General features: G+C 43.0%; 1 protein-coding gene across 5 annotated transcripts in view; it reads right to left on the bottom strand.

The window, feature by feature from the left end:
- Positions 1-3,060: 3,060 nt before the first annotated feature.
- SLC25A12 (solute carrier family 25 member 12) overlaps positions 3,061-15,544 on the bottom strand; it is a 164,855-nt gene continuing 152,371 nt past the window's right edge. For all 5 annotated transcript variants that reach the window (XM_059704092.1, XM_059704095.1, XM_059704094.1 and 2 more), the window contains 5 exons: positions 11,051-11,191; positions 8,193-8,331; positions 5,111-5,269; positions 4,905-4,995; positions 3,061-3,677 (listed from right to left, as the gene is read on the bottom strand). In XM_059704092.1, coding sequence (XP_059560075.1) covers positions 3,479-3,677; positions 4,905-4,995; positions 5,111-5,269; positions 8,193-8,331; positions 11,051-11,191 — 729 coding nt within the window. In that variant the 3' untranslated portion in view covers positions 3,061-3,478. The remainder of the gene's footprint in view (positions 3,678-4,904; positions 4,996-5,110; positions 5,270-8,192; positions 8,332-11,050; positions 11,192-15,544) is intronic.

The raw sequence follows: 15,544 nt of genomic DNA, 5'->3' as shown, positions 1-15,544 counted from the left end.
TCTTTTCAATAAACAGGGCTGGGACACAGACCAACCATATAAAGGGGCAAAAATACTACCTCATATGACATTTCTGTGTAGGATGAAACTTCAATGTGAGAGGCAAAATTATAAAGCATTGAAGAAGAGAATATCAACCATATTCATACCTAAAGAGTAAATTTTTTTAAATGAGATATAAGACATGCTAACCATAAGAAAAAACTTGATATATTTGAACATACTAAAATGTTAATATATCAAGAACAATGTGAAAAGACAAGCCACACACTGGGAAAAGATTTTGCAGCACAACTCATAAAGGAGTAGTATCCAGAATACATAAAGAACCCTCTGCAAATTACTGAGAAAAATGGATAGAACACTTTATCATATACTTCACTCACCAAAGATGAACTCCAAGTAGCCAATAAACACACTGGGTTTTCATATGCTGTCAGTGTGAAAGTAAAGTCTTTTTGAAGAACAATGTGTATTTTAACGTATAAAAGATGTTCAGCCTCATTTGATGGAAAATGCTTTAAAGCCGTGAGATAACATTATACAGCCAACAGATTGGTAAAAATTAAGAAGAAAAATACGCCCTTGGGGGAGTGTAAATCCGTGTAAGAATTTCTAGGAAGTAGTTTGACATGATCTCGCAAAGTAGAACCTAACAAACCCAGTGCCTCTGTGGTTCTGCCCTTAGGTATAGATCCTTTTAAAAACGAATACTCCAAAATTCACAAAAAAGATTTCCAGAGCAACACTGTAATATCCCCAAAATGGAAACAACCCAGATGTCGAGAGTTAAATGGAAAAATAAATTGTAATATATTCATACAATGAAATAAGCAAACTCTAGCTCCAGTTATATGAACAAATCTTATAATATTTAGCAAAAGAAACAAGTCTCAAAAGTATACAATATAATTTAATTCATATAAATTTCAAAACCAGGAACTTAAATATTTAGGGATATATGTATGGGTGGTAAAATTATAATGAAGGGTGGAGATGCTGTTAAAGAGGAGAGAAGGGGCCCTAGCTGGTTTGGCTCAGCGGATAGAGCATCGGCCTGTGGACTCAAGGGTCCCAGGTTCGATTCCGGTCAAGGGCATGTGCCTGGGTTGCAGGCTCGATCCCCAGTGTGGGGCATGCAGAAGGCAGCCGATCAATGATTCTCTCTCATCATTGGTGTTTCTATCTCTCTCTCCCTCTCTCTTCCTCTCTGAAATCAATAAAAATATATTTTTAAAAAAGAACAATGTGGCAATATATATATAAAATGTAAATCCATACATCTTGTGAATTACCAATTCCAATTTTAAATATCTATCCTAATGAAATACTAGCACATGTACTCAAAATATGTGTACAAAGATGTTTACCATTCACAACAGCATTGCTTGCAATCGTGAACAAGGGATAATTTATAAAAAGTATCATAACCTATACAATGCAATACTATGCAACTACTAAAAATTAAGATAAACTTTTGTGACCCAACATGAAAAGTCATGAAGTAAACAAAAGCGAGCCATCAAACACATACATACATTTAAAAATAATCCTGTCTGAAAGTTTAAATGTGTGTGTGTGTGTGTATGTGTGTATGTATATGAAAAAGAGCTACAAATGTATCCTCTAACCCAGTGGTTCTCAACCTTCCTAATGCCGTGACCCTTTAATACAGTTCCTCATGTTGTGGTGACCCCCAATTTCATTGTTACAAATTGAACATAATTAAAGCACAGTGATTAATCACAAAAACAATATGTAATTATATATGTGTTTTCCGATGGTCTTAGGTGACCCCTGTGAAGGGGTCGCGACCCACAGGTTGAGAACCGCTGCTCTAACCTGTTAAGAGTGATAACCTCTGGGGCAGGGAGTGGTAATGGGAGAAGCAGGGCCCAGAGGGCACTTTCTCATCTTACTCTAAATATGTATCTTGTATCATAAGAATCTTCTGTAAGAACATATCCACGGGCTACTTGCACATTTTTAACAGGTGGCAATAGCAAGACAACTGTATTGTTATTCATTCTATTCCAATAAGAACTGAAAACTTTGCTTTCAAAGCTAGTTCTTTTGTTCCTGCAGGGCCTGGAGAGCCTATGGCTGTGTTCAGGGCTGTCAGCCATCACTGATGAGCGCTATGGAGGATAGTAAGTGACTTGGTCCATCTCCAGGCTGGCCCCTTGAAAACATTTGCATACATTCTCCTATCCCGGCTCACTGGCAATAGCAATAATGTTTTCCCAAAGCACTTTGCTAAAGTAAGTAAATTCTGACACTACACATCAAGTCACAACCATACTGAAGTGTAGATGTGGCTGTCAAGATGCCCGTTGAGATCTAAATTAGTAATCACACCCTCGGTGAGTGACTTCTGGAATAAGCAGTTTGTATCTGGATTCATAAGGAAGAACCTGGCCCCACTGAATCATAAGACAGAGCTTTTCTCTTTCATCTTCCCTCCCCTCATTCCACCATAGTCCTTTCTAAAACAAACTATTTCCTATAAAAATGTCAGAGAGGGAAACCTGATCATGAGTTATCTGGAATTAGTAGCAAATCAAAATAAAAGGCACTATCAGTATATTTATGAAGGAAAATTCAACTACATGCAGACACATTTTGGTATTTTATTTTGACTGGAATCATATCCATTTGAGGAAAATTGCCAAAGTAGCCTTTACTGTTTTGACAGCTAGGCCCTTGCTGTGCCAGAGGAAGGCAAAACTAAGCCAGTAGAGCTGGAGATGCCCTGCCTCCATGAACACAATGGCAGAGGGGCTGTCTAGGAAATGCCTTTGGAGCGATGAACAGAGGGGGATGTATGCACACACTTAATACAATGGAAACGCATCAGCACCCGCCAGTCTTAGCCTGCCCTGTGGCATCCACTGACATGCATCTTTTCCAAAGGATCTCTTATCCAAAGGTGTCGGCACTTGGTCTTGTTATACCTCTTTATCAGCAAGTACCTTTTCTTCCAGAATGGAAAACAAACTAGAAATTAAATATATCCAATATTGATGCTTCAGTTCCATCAGTCACCAATGAGAGAATGAATTTAATTGTAATACATTTATTTTCGTGTGATTCTTAATAAAACACTTTCAAAACATTCTGTACATTTCAAGCCACTAGGAACTGCATACATTCTATAAATGTGATTTGTTGGGATGAGGTGCCAAGATGTCTCTGTACAAAGATGTACAATATGTACAGTCACTCACTATAAGTGCAAGCTGTGCAAAGCAGTCTAGAACACTAACTCATGCCAAAGCTTAAAAACATTTCAACACGTAAGACTAAAGCTTGAAACTGCATTGTATCTTTTCCTGGGAAATGACTATAAACAAATACATGTATATGACATATAGACTCAGCTCAGTCAGCATCGTGCGGCTGCCTGGGTGCATCACAGGGCTGCTCTCTAGGCCTTCCTCTTCAGGGAGCTACTCTGCCACACTCAGTGGTCGTCTCATCACTGAGCTGCTGCCACTGGCTTTGACTGAGCCACAGGGCCACTAGGAGATTTAAATTTGGGGAGATAAAGGCCAAACTTGTTTTCAATGCCAGCAAAAGTGGCTGTGGCGAGTCTGTATCCACCGATGTGATCGGGATTGGCAGGAGGAAGGTCTGCGATGCGTGACTTCGGTGTGGGTTCTGAGCCAGAGGGTTTGCTGTTGAGAGGACAAAGCTAATGGTTAGCATGCTCGGGACTGAGGATGGCGCACAGCTGAACATTTCAGTCTGACTCACGTGCCACGAAAAAGAGTATTATTTATCTGACTATTTGCTTGTTATCTATGCTGCAGTAATCCCAATTTATAGGGGCTTTGAAAACAACACATTCACATATTTGATTTAGGAGACAATGGGATCAATTTCAATGCTTATAAACTTATATAAATAGATCCACAGAAAATAGATCAGAAGAAAATATAAAGACTTTCTGGGAAGTGGGACTATGAGTGATTTTCTTTTTTACTTTCCTATTTTCCAAATTTTCTACACAATGCATAATCATAAAAAGTTTACATTTTTCCTTTGAGAATTTAAAACACTAACTTTTAAAACCGTAAATTCATGAAAATTATTGCTAAAACTGTTTAAAGAGATATAATTCTTAGTTTTACGGAATGTGAAAGCATAGAAAAGCCTGGAGTGTAAGATTGATCTTCTTCATACAAGTCCCTCTACTGGTTTATGAGGCGAAGACTCAGACACAGGATTGATCTTATGCTGAAAAGCTGATAACTGCTTGCTTTGGGTATAATCTTTCCCACCCAGCAAATTCAACAAGTTGCTGCTCTTCTCTCCAGCACAAGCTTCACGTACTAAGCCTGGAGAGGCCCAATCTCTGGCCTGGATCTCCCCAGTGATTATGTCCATAGGCATAACCTCTCTTCGAGCCTCTTCTGTTTAGTTTGCAAAAAATTAGCTCTAAGAACATCCAAACCTATTCCAATAATAAATTAAAGTGAAAAATGAAATCTCCGAGGTATGAGGGCTTAACTAAGTCTTTAAAAGAACGGTCACAAAAGTGTTACTAATACAAATTTACATTGCTTCTGGTGAAAAGGACATTACTAAATCTAAATAATAAGAACCTAAGTCCATGAAGCTCATATTGCTTACACTAAAAAAAGGTACCTATTCACACAACATTTTAAGTGGCTGCCTCCTTAAACTTTCCCCAAGTAGCTGCTTAATACTGTGTGTGATGTCGCCCTGTCGAGATCTCACCTCCCTAACGCGGAGGCTTTTTGATTTAAGCCCACTGTTTGATTTACGTGCACTGGTCCTCTAGGCTTCTCTGTCCTTTCAGTTCCAAAACTGCCTCTGTAGGCAAAGACCTATTTGTTTTGGGTGCTTTCTTAACAAATGTGTCGAACAGCTGCACTTACAGGCCTCCAAAGTCAACGTAAAACCACCGCTGGAGAAGTTCATAGGTGACCAAGGTAACACCAAACTGGGGAGAGGACCGAAACACTCGGGCTGAAAGAGAGATGGGAGCAGGGCACTTAACACCAGACTGACTGGCAAAGACAACCTGTGGTAATGGGGGAGGCCCCTTACGCCAGCCGGCCTCTCCACAGGGCCCTGCCCCTACCTGCTGTTCCTTTCCAAAAAGCTGAGGGCCCTTCTTCCCGGAGTATCTTCCTGAAACAGTCGATGACACCACTGTATGTCGTCTGGCCAGCGCGGGCAGCCACTTGCAGTCTTGTCTTGATGACATCAGCCGGGGTTACCAGAGAAGCGGCAGGCACACCTTTCAGGAGAAAGACACATTTAATTAATCCAAAGCACCTTATGAGGACAGAAATACTACTGCTAACATCGAACAATGCAATTGGCAACTTCAACTGCTCTAACTCATAGCCTCCTAAATACATGCCTGGGCACTAATGTAAAAGGGATATAAACACCCAGTAATGGTGTCAGTGTGAACTCTCTTTTCTTTCTAAATTAGGAAAATATTCTGTACAATATGATCTCAAAGAACTGAGCGGGGGCGAGAGAGGAGGTAGCAATATTACTGAGATAATTCCCAAATATTCCCCCTTAGGTTTCAATTACTTTACCTCCTTTTTTCTTAAATAAGATCAAGTGTTTTCACGTATAAAAAGAAATGACGATAATGTCAATTTAATGAGCTCCTAAATGTATCTGACATTAAATTAGGGTGGTGGTGTTTTGTTTTTTGGGTGTTTTTTTTTTTGCCAATTCTTGTCACCTTAGCGTCTGAGGTGAATAGCCATACTCAGATCCCCCCGTTTGAGGGGCTAATTTGAGAGTTGACTGTGACTTGCTCAGACATACTTATATGACAGAAGTCATTACCACGGGAGCAGAGGAGGCCGGCAACTGGTTAAGGAACCTTAGGGGACTGATCATGCAAGGCCTCGTCGTCCATCCCCTGTGCCTGGCTCCCAGGGTCATGATGAGATTGACCAGCAGCAGGACACACAAGATGGACTTCACAACCACACCTTTTCCTCATGAACAAAACAGGGAACAAAGAGCCAGGTGACCTTCCTCAGGGGAGAGGCTCACAGCCTCCCGCCACGGGGCTCTGCTTCTTACGCAACTGGAGCTGGGCAACTGGCTGCCTTTGGAAGGTTCTGAATTCTGAAAATTCTCAGTGCCTGCCAGCAAAGCTTTATGGGTAAAAATTAGACAAATTCATCTCTCATTCTGAAAACTGACATCAATTGTCTGTGGGCGAGAAGTTGGTGCTGACAGTTCCGTGGAGTGTTTGCTTGGCTCCATCAGGCACTGGCCACAGGCCTGTCCACGATTACACTGCTCGCGGCTGGTTTTGCTGCTGACTGGAGTGCACAGAGAGAAGACTTAAGGGGAAATCTGCTGGCCCCAGTTAAAACTGGGAGACTTTGGAGAGCACCATGGGGCTGGGTGAGCACTCAGTGCCGAGGCCGAGCAGGTAGCTTTACTGCCTCTCAAATGTGCATGCAACTGACTGAAGTTCCAAGTGCCAGAATACGGGGGACTTTCTGAACCCCAAATAAGGGCTCAAAGCTCCCTGGGCGGGTTTCTTTTTGTTGTTGCTAATCCTCACCTGAGGCTATTTTTCCATTTATTTTGAGAGAGAGTGGAAGGGAGGGAAACAAAAACATCGATGAGAAAGAGACCCATCGATGGGTTGCCTCTTGCACATGCCCCAAACAGGGCCACGGAAGCACCCTGCAATGGAGGTACGTGCCCTTGACCAGAATTGAACTCACAAACTCACAACCCTTCAGTCCATAGGGTGATGCTCTATCCACGGAGCCACGCCAGCTAGGGCCACGGGGGCATTTCTTAATCATCACGTCATTCCCTGTCAAGAAGGACAGCATGGTGCACCCAAGGGCTCCTGTCACATGCCGCACTTGGACGTGCTCAGGCTGTGCTGGGATGTACAGCCAGGGCACCAGGGGAGAATCAACCTAGTGAGAGCCACAGGCAATCAGAGCTCCGCTGATCGTTGGGGGACAGTGTTTGAGTTTGTGTTCACCCTTCGTGCCCCTTTCTTTGACCTGCTGTAACGGAGAGAAGGCGCGTGCCCTTTCCTCCCTGTCATTCCTGGTGCAGCGGGGAAGCCGGGTACTCCCCTTCTATCACAGTCAGCTCCTCACAGCAGGAGGAAGCCTGGACCCATGAGGTCAGAGGGAAGCATCTTGGCACCTCCTGCGTTTTTTAGGCTCCTCTTTCAGAAGAATCTCTTCTGTGTCCAATTTGGTATCTTAGACAAGATGAAGGTTTTCATTTTTTCCAATAGCATTTATCATATTACTAGTGGCCCTGTGCACGGATTCGTGCACATTAAAAGGAAATTCATTAGAAGATTCCTGTGGTAATTCTGTTACTGTAAAAAATTATATGTCAAAACAGTTTATATAACATAGTATCATAAAATTAAAACACACATGCGATTGGTGCCAGCAAGAGCTTTATATGTATCGCACATGCACAAGTCAACGTTTATTTTTAAACTGCCAGTGTGTGTCACATGTACCGGCCGGTCAGTTGGTCAGTTGGTCAAAAGGATGGCCGGTCGGTCACGTAGCCTTTTATACATCTAGATTACCATGCTGGCCTCATAGGGAAGGCAAGGATGAACAGAACGAACCCTCTGCCCTCAAGGAGCTCCCAGTCTAGTACAGAGGGCAAAACTATACAAACCACCATTAATAAAAGACAGAAAGTATTAAGAGGCAGAGAAGAGATGCCAATCAAAGACAAGGTGGTTTGCTGGGGAAACATTGCTTACTCTGGAATAAGGACGATGGCAGAAGAACAGGAACAGCTTTATGATAAAAGCAATGGTTTGGTAAGGAACTTTTCCACCTTAACACTTAGCTTGGCTGCACCCAAAGTTTGAGGGGCACAGAAGGCTAAGAAACACGTTAATGATGAAAGCCCAATTTAGATGGGCAGATCTAATTTGGCTCCAAGTTGCTAAGCTGCATTAAGCTGTTTATCCACATTATGCAAATGTAATTAACTCTCATCAGAATTGCAGCACATCCCACAAAGGAGTAAAAGCAATCACATTTAAACTAAGTCAGATACGAACAATAACCCTTCCAGAAATAAAGGGGGAAAGCACACACAGATACTGTGCTTAAGGAGACTGTGGGGCGGGGGGGGGGGGGGGGGGGGCTCTTAGGCTTAAAAAATAACAGCGTTACCTGCCATGGCTCCAGCTGCAAGGAGGTTTGCACCTCCCACGCGTCCGTTTTCATCAGCCAGAAGTAGTTTGCAATGAGCATAAACAGGAAAATAGATGGCGGAGAAGGGAATGTCTCGGAGGAAACACGCTTTGGCACCCTGTCACACAGTGAGGAAACAGAGCAACACAGTTGTATAAACAGAGTGTGAATGTCCACAAGGTGACAAGCCTGAGGTGTCCCTCAGACAGCACCGGGATTGATGTGGAAGGGAGGTGGGGAGAACTGAACTGGTGCGACATAGAGAAGCATACATGACTCAGAGCTTGGAAAGGCTGGTGGATTCTGGAGTTCTAGAGCTAGTTAACTAGACAATAACATCATTTTGACAACTAAGAATTTTTTGGCATTTCCAGTACAGATACAGTTTTTAAGGTTAATAAAAAGTCAATTCTCAAACATTCTCTCTCTCTCTCTCTCTCTCTCTCTCTCTCTCTCTCTCTCTCTCTCTCTCTCTCTCTCTTCCCTGGGTTGTCCTGTTTGGCTTTGATGGGGTGGAGGTGGAGGTGGCAGGGGAATAGACTTGGAGACGTAATATTCATAGCTTGATTCCAAAGCAACCAGCAAAGGCAGTGCCAAAACTAATAAATTACCAATTCAATCCACATCAGCTAGAGCCCCTGAAAGCCAGGTAAGAAGCTATAGGCAGTGGCAGTGGGAAAGGAAGGGGGAAGAAACCACCAATGTTCCTTTTCCCCATGTCCTAAATAGCACAGGACTGGGGGGACCCAGACAAAATATTTTAGCAGGAAGTTTCCATGGGAGTGGAAAGCCACCAGGGACAGTCTGTTTTAGTGACTTGGTCACACACGTTCTACTGCCCAGGGCTTTACCGAGCCAGGCGAACAGTCCAACTTTGGTACTTGTTTCCCTAATGGCTATTTTTAAAAATGTAATTTTACTGATTTCAGAGAGGAAAGGAGAGGGGGAGAGAGATAGAAACATCAATGATGAAAGAGAACCATTGATTGGCTGCTTCCTGCATGCTCCATACCAGGGGTTGAGCCTGCAACCCGGGCATGTGCCCTGACTGGGAAATTGAACCATGACATCCTGGTTCATTGGTTGATGCTCAACCACTGAGCCACTGGCCAGACCGTTAATGGTTATTTTTAAAAGACACCTAAATTGGCCCTGGCCAGTGCTGCTTAATGGTTAGAGCAGCCGTGGGCAAACTACGGCCCGTGGGCCGGATCCGGCCTGTTTGAAATGAATAAAACTAAAAAAAAAAAAAAAAAAAAAAAAAAAGACCGTACCCTTTTATGTAATGATGTTTACTTTGAATTTATATTAGTTCACACAAACACTCCATCCATGCTTTTGTTCCGGCCCTCCGGTCCAGTTTAAGAACCTATTGTGGCCCTCGAGTCAAAAAGTTTGCCCACCCCTGGGTTAGAGTGTCAACCCACCCATTGAAGGGTCGTAGGTTTGATTTCTGGTCAAGGGCACATACTTAGGTAGCAGGTTTGACCCGTGGGCATGTGCGGAGACAACCAATTGATGTGTCTTTCTTTCTTCCTCTCTCTCTTTCCTTCCTTCTCTCTCTCTCTCTCTCTCTCTCTCTCTCTCTCTTTCTTTCTTCTTTCTCTCTCTCTCTCTTCTTTCTTCTTTCTTTCTCTCTTTCTTTCTTTCTTCTCTCTCTCTCTCTCTCTTCTTTCTTTCTCTTTCTTTCTTCTCTCTCTCTCTCTCTCTCTCTCTCTCTCTCTCTCTCTCTCTCTCTCTCTATCTCTCTCTCCCCCCCCCACCTTCCCTCCCTTCCACTCTAAAAATCGATGGAAAAAATATCCTCAGGTGAGAATTAACAGCAACAACAGAAAATGACACCTAAAATGTTTTTTAAAATATTTTTTTAATTCTAGGGACTCTCTGAAGGATGATACAAAGAGAAATAATATTAATGAATTCAGTGTCAAAGGGAATTCCAAAAGGATGGGAATTGGGGGTGAAGGGACAGAATGTGCACAAAACTCAAGACAGGCATCACTGCTTAACTGGTCTCCTAAGAGCCCTGTAGCTGTTAGAGTCTAATCCACAGAATTTCTCATTTCTAATTTGCTGCTCCAGAAGCCAACTGACACGCTTTGGCAGTGATGGATCTATAAATAAGTCAGATGCTGTGGAAACTCAGTTGTCTATAGCAGCTAAGTTTACGTATTCCCTCCCTTATAGCAGGCAAAAGAATGAAATGAAATACTCTTCCTTGTTTAAGAAGAGTAACAGCTTCTGCTCCATTACATCTGATCTGTAATAATGGGAATAAGTATACCTGCAGGGAAGGAATCTGTTGACTGGCATTTTGCTAAAGTACAATACACTCTATTTTTTTAATGGAATTCATTATTGACAAATCCCACCACTTAACTTCTTAAAGGCCCGAATCCTACCAAAGTCGACTACTGTTTCACTGTGGTCAAATTATTAAGACAAAGAGAAGCTCCTACTGGGAAGATAACAACAGAGATAACTCAGACTCAAAATAAACATAAGACCAGCCCAAAGACAACACCGAAGAAACTTTTCCCAAACCCATCATCCAATCAGAGGCTGTGAGCCTCAGCCAGCGGATGGGCAGCCCCGCCCTGCCAGCAGCTTCACAGGAGCCTGAGGGTGACACCAGGAGCCATGCTTGTATGGTCCTCTGCCTCTGATGCACGCGTCCTGATTTCCTTTTTGTTTGATTTTCTACTCCAGGAGCTACCCTGCTGGACAAGACAGCTTTCCCATTGGGGGGGGGGGGGGTCTGGTTTCCACTTTCTTTCACATTTCTATGGAGTTCATCATAACCTTTCTGTTGAGATAACCAGAGGGAAACTACCCACCTTATACAAACCAAAAAGTCCCAGGTCGCGGAGCACGTTGAGGGCACTGACCCTGGGTCCTGTGGTGATCTCCCCAGCCACCTGCAGCCGAATCTTTACTATCTCCAGTGGGTTGGTAAAGATGACCTGAGAGCCGCCAGCCTGCAGGCAAGGGAGGAGAGAGAAGCAGATTTCCAAATCAGAGCCCGACTGGCAGTGTAACAAGAAAAAATCCAGAAAAGCCTCCGAGTCGTACCACTTTACGTCTCCCTCTTCACCAGGAAACAAGAGGACGGCGCTTTGGCCAGCTCACAGGGATGGTCCCAAACTGCTCAAGCCAATCTATGGCTTGTTTGTACTTGAAATGCCAGGTGTTTCTCAGACCCGTCTTTCCAGGGTCAGCCCAGCTATATACAAAATGGCAAAACTAATACTCATTTGAACCCAAAAGTGAAGCCAGATGTGGCAGTGGGGAGCTCCGATGAGAGGGAAAGAGATGCTTTGTGTCTCTTATGAACTGGAGCAAAAATTTGGCTCTACAATAGTTTCTTTCCTCATCTCAGCAACCATTCACTTTGTTTAGCTCAGCCACCTGCCTGCACTTCCTCGGTTGTAGAACAAGTAACACAACGTAGCCCCACGGAGGTGCCTTAGTGAAAGGAGAAGTCTCTTCTGGTTCAAATTCTAAAATGTATTATCCTGAGCAAATCTCTACACAGCAATGCCCACACAAAAGGAGAGAATTTAGTAGGGAAATTTCAATATTATTTCAACACAAAACCAGAAAAATTCTTCAAGGCAGAGCTGGGAAATGGAACACCCAATTCCCATGAGTACAACACAGGTGAATCAAAGCCACATCCACATCTCTAGTGCCTGGCAGAGATCTGAACTTGGATAATGAAAGGGTATTTGTATCTGAAATCCGTTAACTAGTAGAGGGGAAAAAAGGAATGTTTAACAAAACTGTTACCAACTCCTTTTCTGGTTTCTGTAAGAAAGAAAGAATGTATATGTACATGGATATATAAAAATGAATACACTTATAAAAACTTAAATACATATCTCTATTCATGAAGTGAAAAAAGTCTCATTTGCACAGCTTCATTTCACCTGTAGCTATTTACATTATATACTCATAACCACCTATATTATAAAAAGGCCAGTGGCTGTAACGCCGTAACGACCGGTCACCAGGAGATGCATGGAGCCCCTCTCATGCCTCCCCCATGGCCCACAGGCTCCGATTGCAGCAAGGCTGGCAGCCGGAGGGCAGGTGGGGCAGGCGTGGCAAAGCGGGCACAGCGAGGCACACATGGATGGGCGGGGCACACGCAGGTGGGCAGGGCAAGAGCACTGCAGGGCATGCGCGGGTGGGCGGGGCTGCGAGCGCAGCAAGGAGTAAGCGGGTGGGTGGGGCTGCGCGATTTCACGCACTAGGCCTCTAGTATTTACCTAATTATCTATAACTAGGGCTCGATGCACGAAATTCTTGCAAGGGCCTTGGCCCTCACAGATGCAGCGGCTTGCCTCAGCCCTTGCAGGGCAAGCCGCGGTGGCTGCCTCGGCCCTCGCAGCCCCAGCTTTGTCCGGAAGGTCGTCAGGAAGGACGTCCAGAAGGTCATTCAGCTATCTGGTCTAATTAGCATATGATGCTTTTATTATTATAAAGGCATAATACGCAAATTGACCAAATGACCGAACAGTAGAACACTGTCCGGATGACCTTCCGGACAACCACGCTATGACACGCACTGGCACCAGACCAGCCAAGGCGGGTGCGATGTGATCCATCGCGAAGCCCCGCGATCGATCATCCTGCAGAGGGAGGCCCGGGCCACCGGGCTGGCGGCCACAGAGGGAGGTCCAGGCCAGCTGGCTGGTGGCGCTGTCGCAGGTATGTGGGGCCAGCCAGCCATTGCCCCACAGAAGGAGGCGACTGGTGGAGGGGAAGGGGGGGTCAGCGCCAAACAGATGGCAAGCAGTGGCAGTGGCGGGGGCGGGGCCAGCTGCTGGCAGGCAGGAGAAAAAAAGCCCTAATAGGCCCTGATTGCCGGCCAGGCCTAGGGACCCTACCAGAGAGGTCCCAGATGGCAAGAGGGGGCTGAGAGACACCCTCCGCCCTCCCGTGCACAAATTTTGTGCACCGGGCCTCTAGTATTATATAATCATAACTTCACTGCAATAGCATATCAAGTGTGAAACAGGAAATGTATGCCTCATTGGGACACTATAAATCCATTCTATCTTCACTCACATTCATGTTCACTTTTCTAAATATCACAACCCTCCCAGACCTCCTTCCAAGAGGCACAAACAAGTCCCAGCCCATTCTCCTAACTGGCCTGGGGCTATAAACCCCCAACTACTCCAGTTCCAATCCTGATCCTTTACTCCCATAAACATCCACAACTGCCAACACTGACACTAGATTCTTTCCCCCTTCGTGGGAAGCTTATTGTCCTGGATTCCCCAGGGCGCTAATCCCCTTTTTGCTGTCTCTCTCTGGGTTTTGTGCAACTCCCAACTCACACAATCCAGACCACTCGCACATAGGTCCCCGGGTGACTGACTGACCCAGTTTTACATGTTCATTTGCCTGTGTATTTTAATCTGTTGCACTACAGGCAGGAAGAAACATTGCAATGTTTCAATCTAAGCAAACAATACTTTCAAAAGGATTGCTGGGTGAAAAGTTATGTTAACATGATAATCCAAATAATTGCTCCTGTAGCTAGTATTAAAGACCAAACCAATTGAAAAAGTTTGCTACTTCCTTGAAATCTCTTATTGAAATAATGGTTGCAAAGACTATCTTTGGGGAAATGTACTTTATGTTCTAAACTAAAGCAGATTAAAAAATAAAAGAAACACAAATTTTTATTATAATCCCCAAAATTCGCCAGCACCAGACAATGTCGACTCCTGTTGCCACATGTGGATATTACGTTTAAGTAAATATAAAGCCCTTCTGTGGCTTTAATCATTAGTAAATTATCCCGCAGAGCAGTAGCACTCCAACCAGCATTCCCCACCCGTTTCCTCCTCCCCTTCCCTCACAGACCCTTTTTGGAATCAACTGCCAGTTTACTGAGATTTGCACTCCTTTAACAACTCTTCAAATTTCTTTCCGAGTGTAACAGGCTTCTTTTAAGAGCAGTACAATTAAGAGAAGGAAATGACGACATTTTAAAACAAACACATTAACTGTTGTATGCTTTGAAGACTTGTTACCCAGAACACATACTAAGAGCCAACAGTGCACTGGACAGAACCACAGAACGAAACTACAAGTGAGCAGGCAGCAAGGCACACATCCACAAGTGTTTCACACCTATGTGCTCTACTACACTTGAAGGAGAAAAACTGCTAACAATGCATAGTATGTATATGTTTTAAAAGTTAATACACATTTTTAAAAACATTCTAGAGTAGGCCTAGGAATATGTAGGCAAATATTACCCAGAAATACTGGATAATTTTAGAAAAAATAAAGATTGCAATTTGTCTTAAACTTTGAATATAACACTTAAAGGGAAACCTATATAGCAAATATGCACTCTCCTTTTTTAAACTCTGAGATTGATCACTATCTCATACATACTAAATTCAAGAGGGGGGAGGGGAATAAAATCTTCAAATAACTCAATCACTCTGCTAAGAAATCTAGTAACAGAAATAGGATTATAATAATGTTATCACATCCTTAACTTAGTGTTTCCTCTCTGAGAAACAAATACAAGAAAATTATCATTTCCCCTCTATTTCAGACGCTATTGATTATAAATGATATCATTCATTTAATAACAGCTTTTCACAGAAAAAAACAACAACAACACACTGCTTACAGCAAATATCAACACTGAATATACAAAATTTCAGAAGTGTGAAATTGTGAAATAAAAATATGGTAGCTTTTCAATGAAAAGAAGTACCAGTAATTTTATAAAGATGCTAATGTTTGCTATTTTGAAAGCAACAAAATTAAACAGAAAAAAATGTAAATACCCAATAAGAGTTAAGTAGAAACAATTAAATGCTCTTAATCAAATAAAAAGATTGGGTAATATAATTGTGCCAATGACATAAACAGAACATAAAATATTAGGTATGCATTGATCACAAATATGTCAAAATTTACCGAAATTTGTTAAAGTCAGAATGGCTTAGAGATGAAAACATTGGTTGCCTCCTGAAAAGAGAAATAGTAGCTGGGAGAAAGAATTTTCAAAGCACCACTGTACCTTTTAAATTCTGAATTAAACTAATGTATTAACTACCCCCAAACCAAACCAAACTAAAAAACCTCTCAGAAAATAAGAAACAGAACTGGTTTTAGAATCAGTGGCTTCTTTTAGAGCAGGGGTCCTCAAACTTTTAAATCAACTGCCAGTTCACTGTCCCTCAGACCATTGGAGGGCCGGACTATAGTTTAAAAAAAAAAACTATGAACAAATTCCTATGCACACTGCACATATCTCATTTTGAAGTAAATAAACAAAACGGGAACAAATA

Source organism: Myotis daubentonii, chromosome 7, assembly GCF_963259705.1.
Source record: "Myotis daubentonii chromosome 7, mMyoDau2.1, whole genome shotgun sequence".
Taxonomy (NCBI): domain Eukaryota; kingdom Metazoa; phylum Chordata; class Mammalia; order Chiroptera; family Vespertilionidae; genus Myotis; species Myotis daubentonii.
Note: the sequence above shows the minus strand (reverse complement) of the source record. Positions and strands in the feature narration are given on the sequence as shown.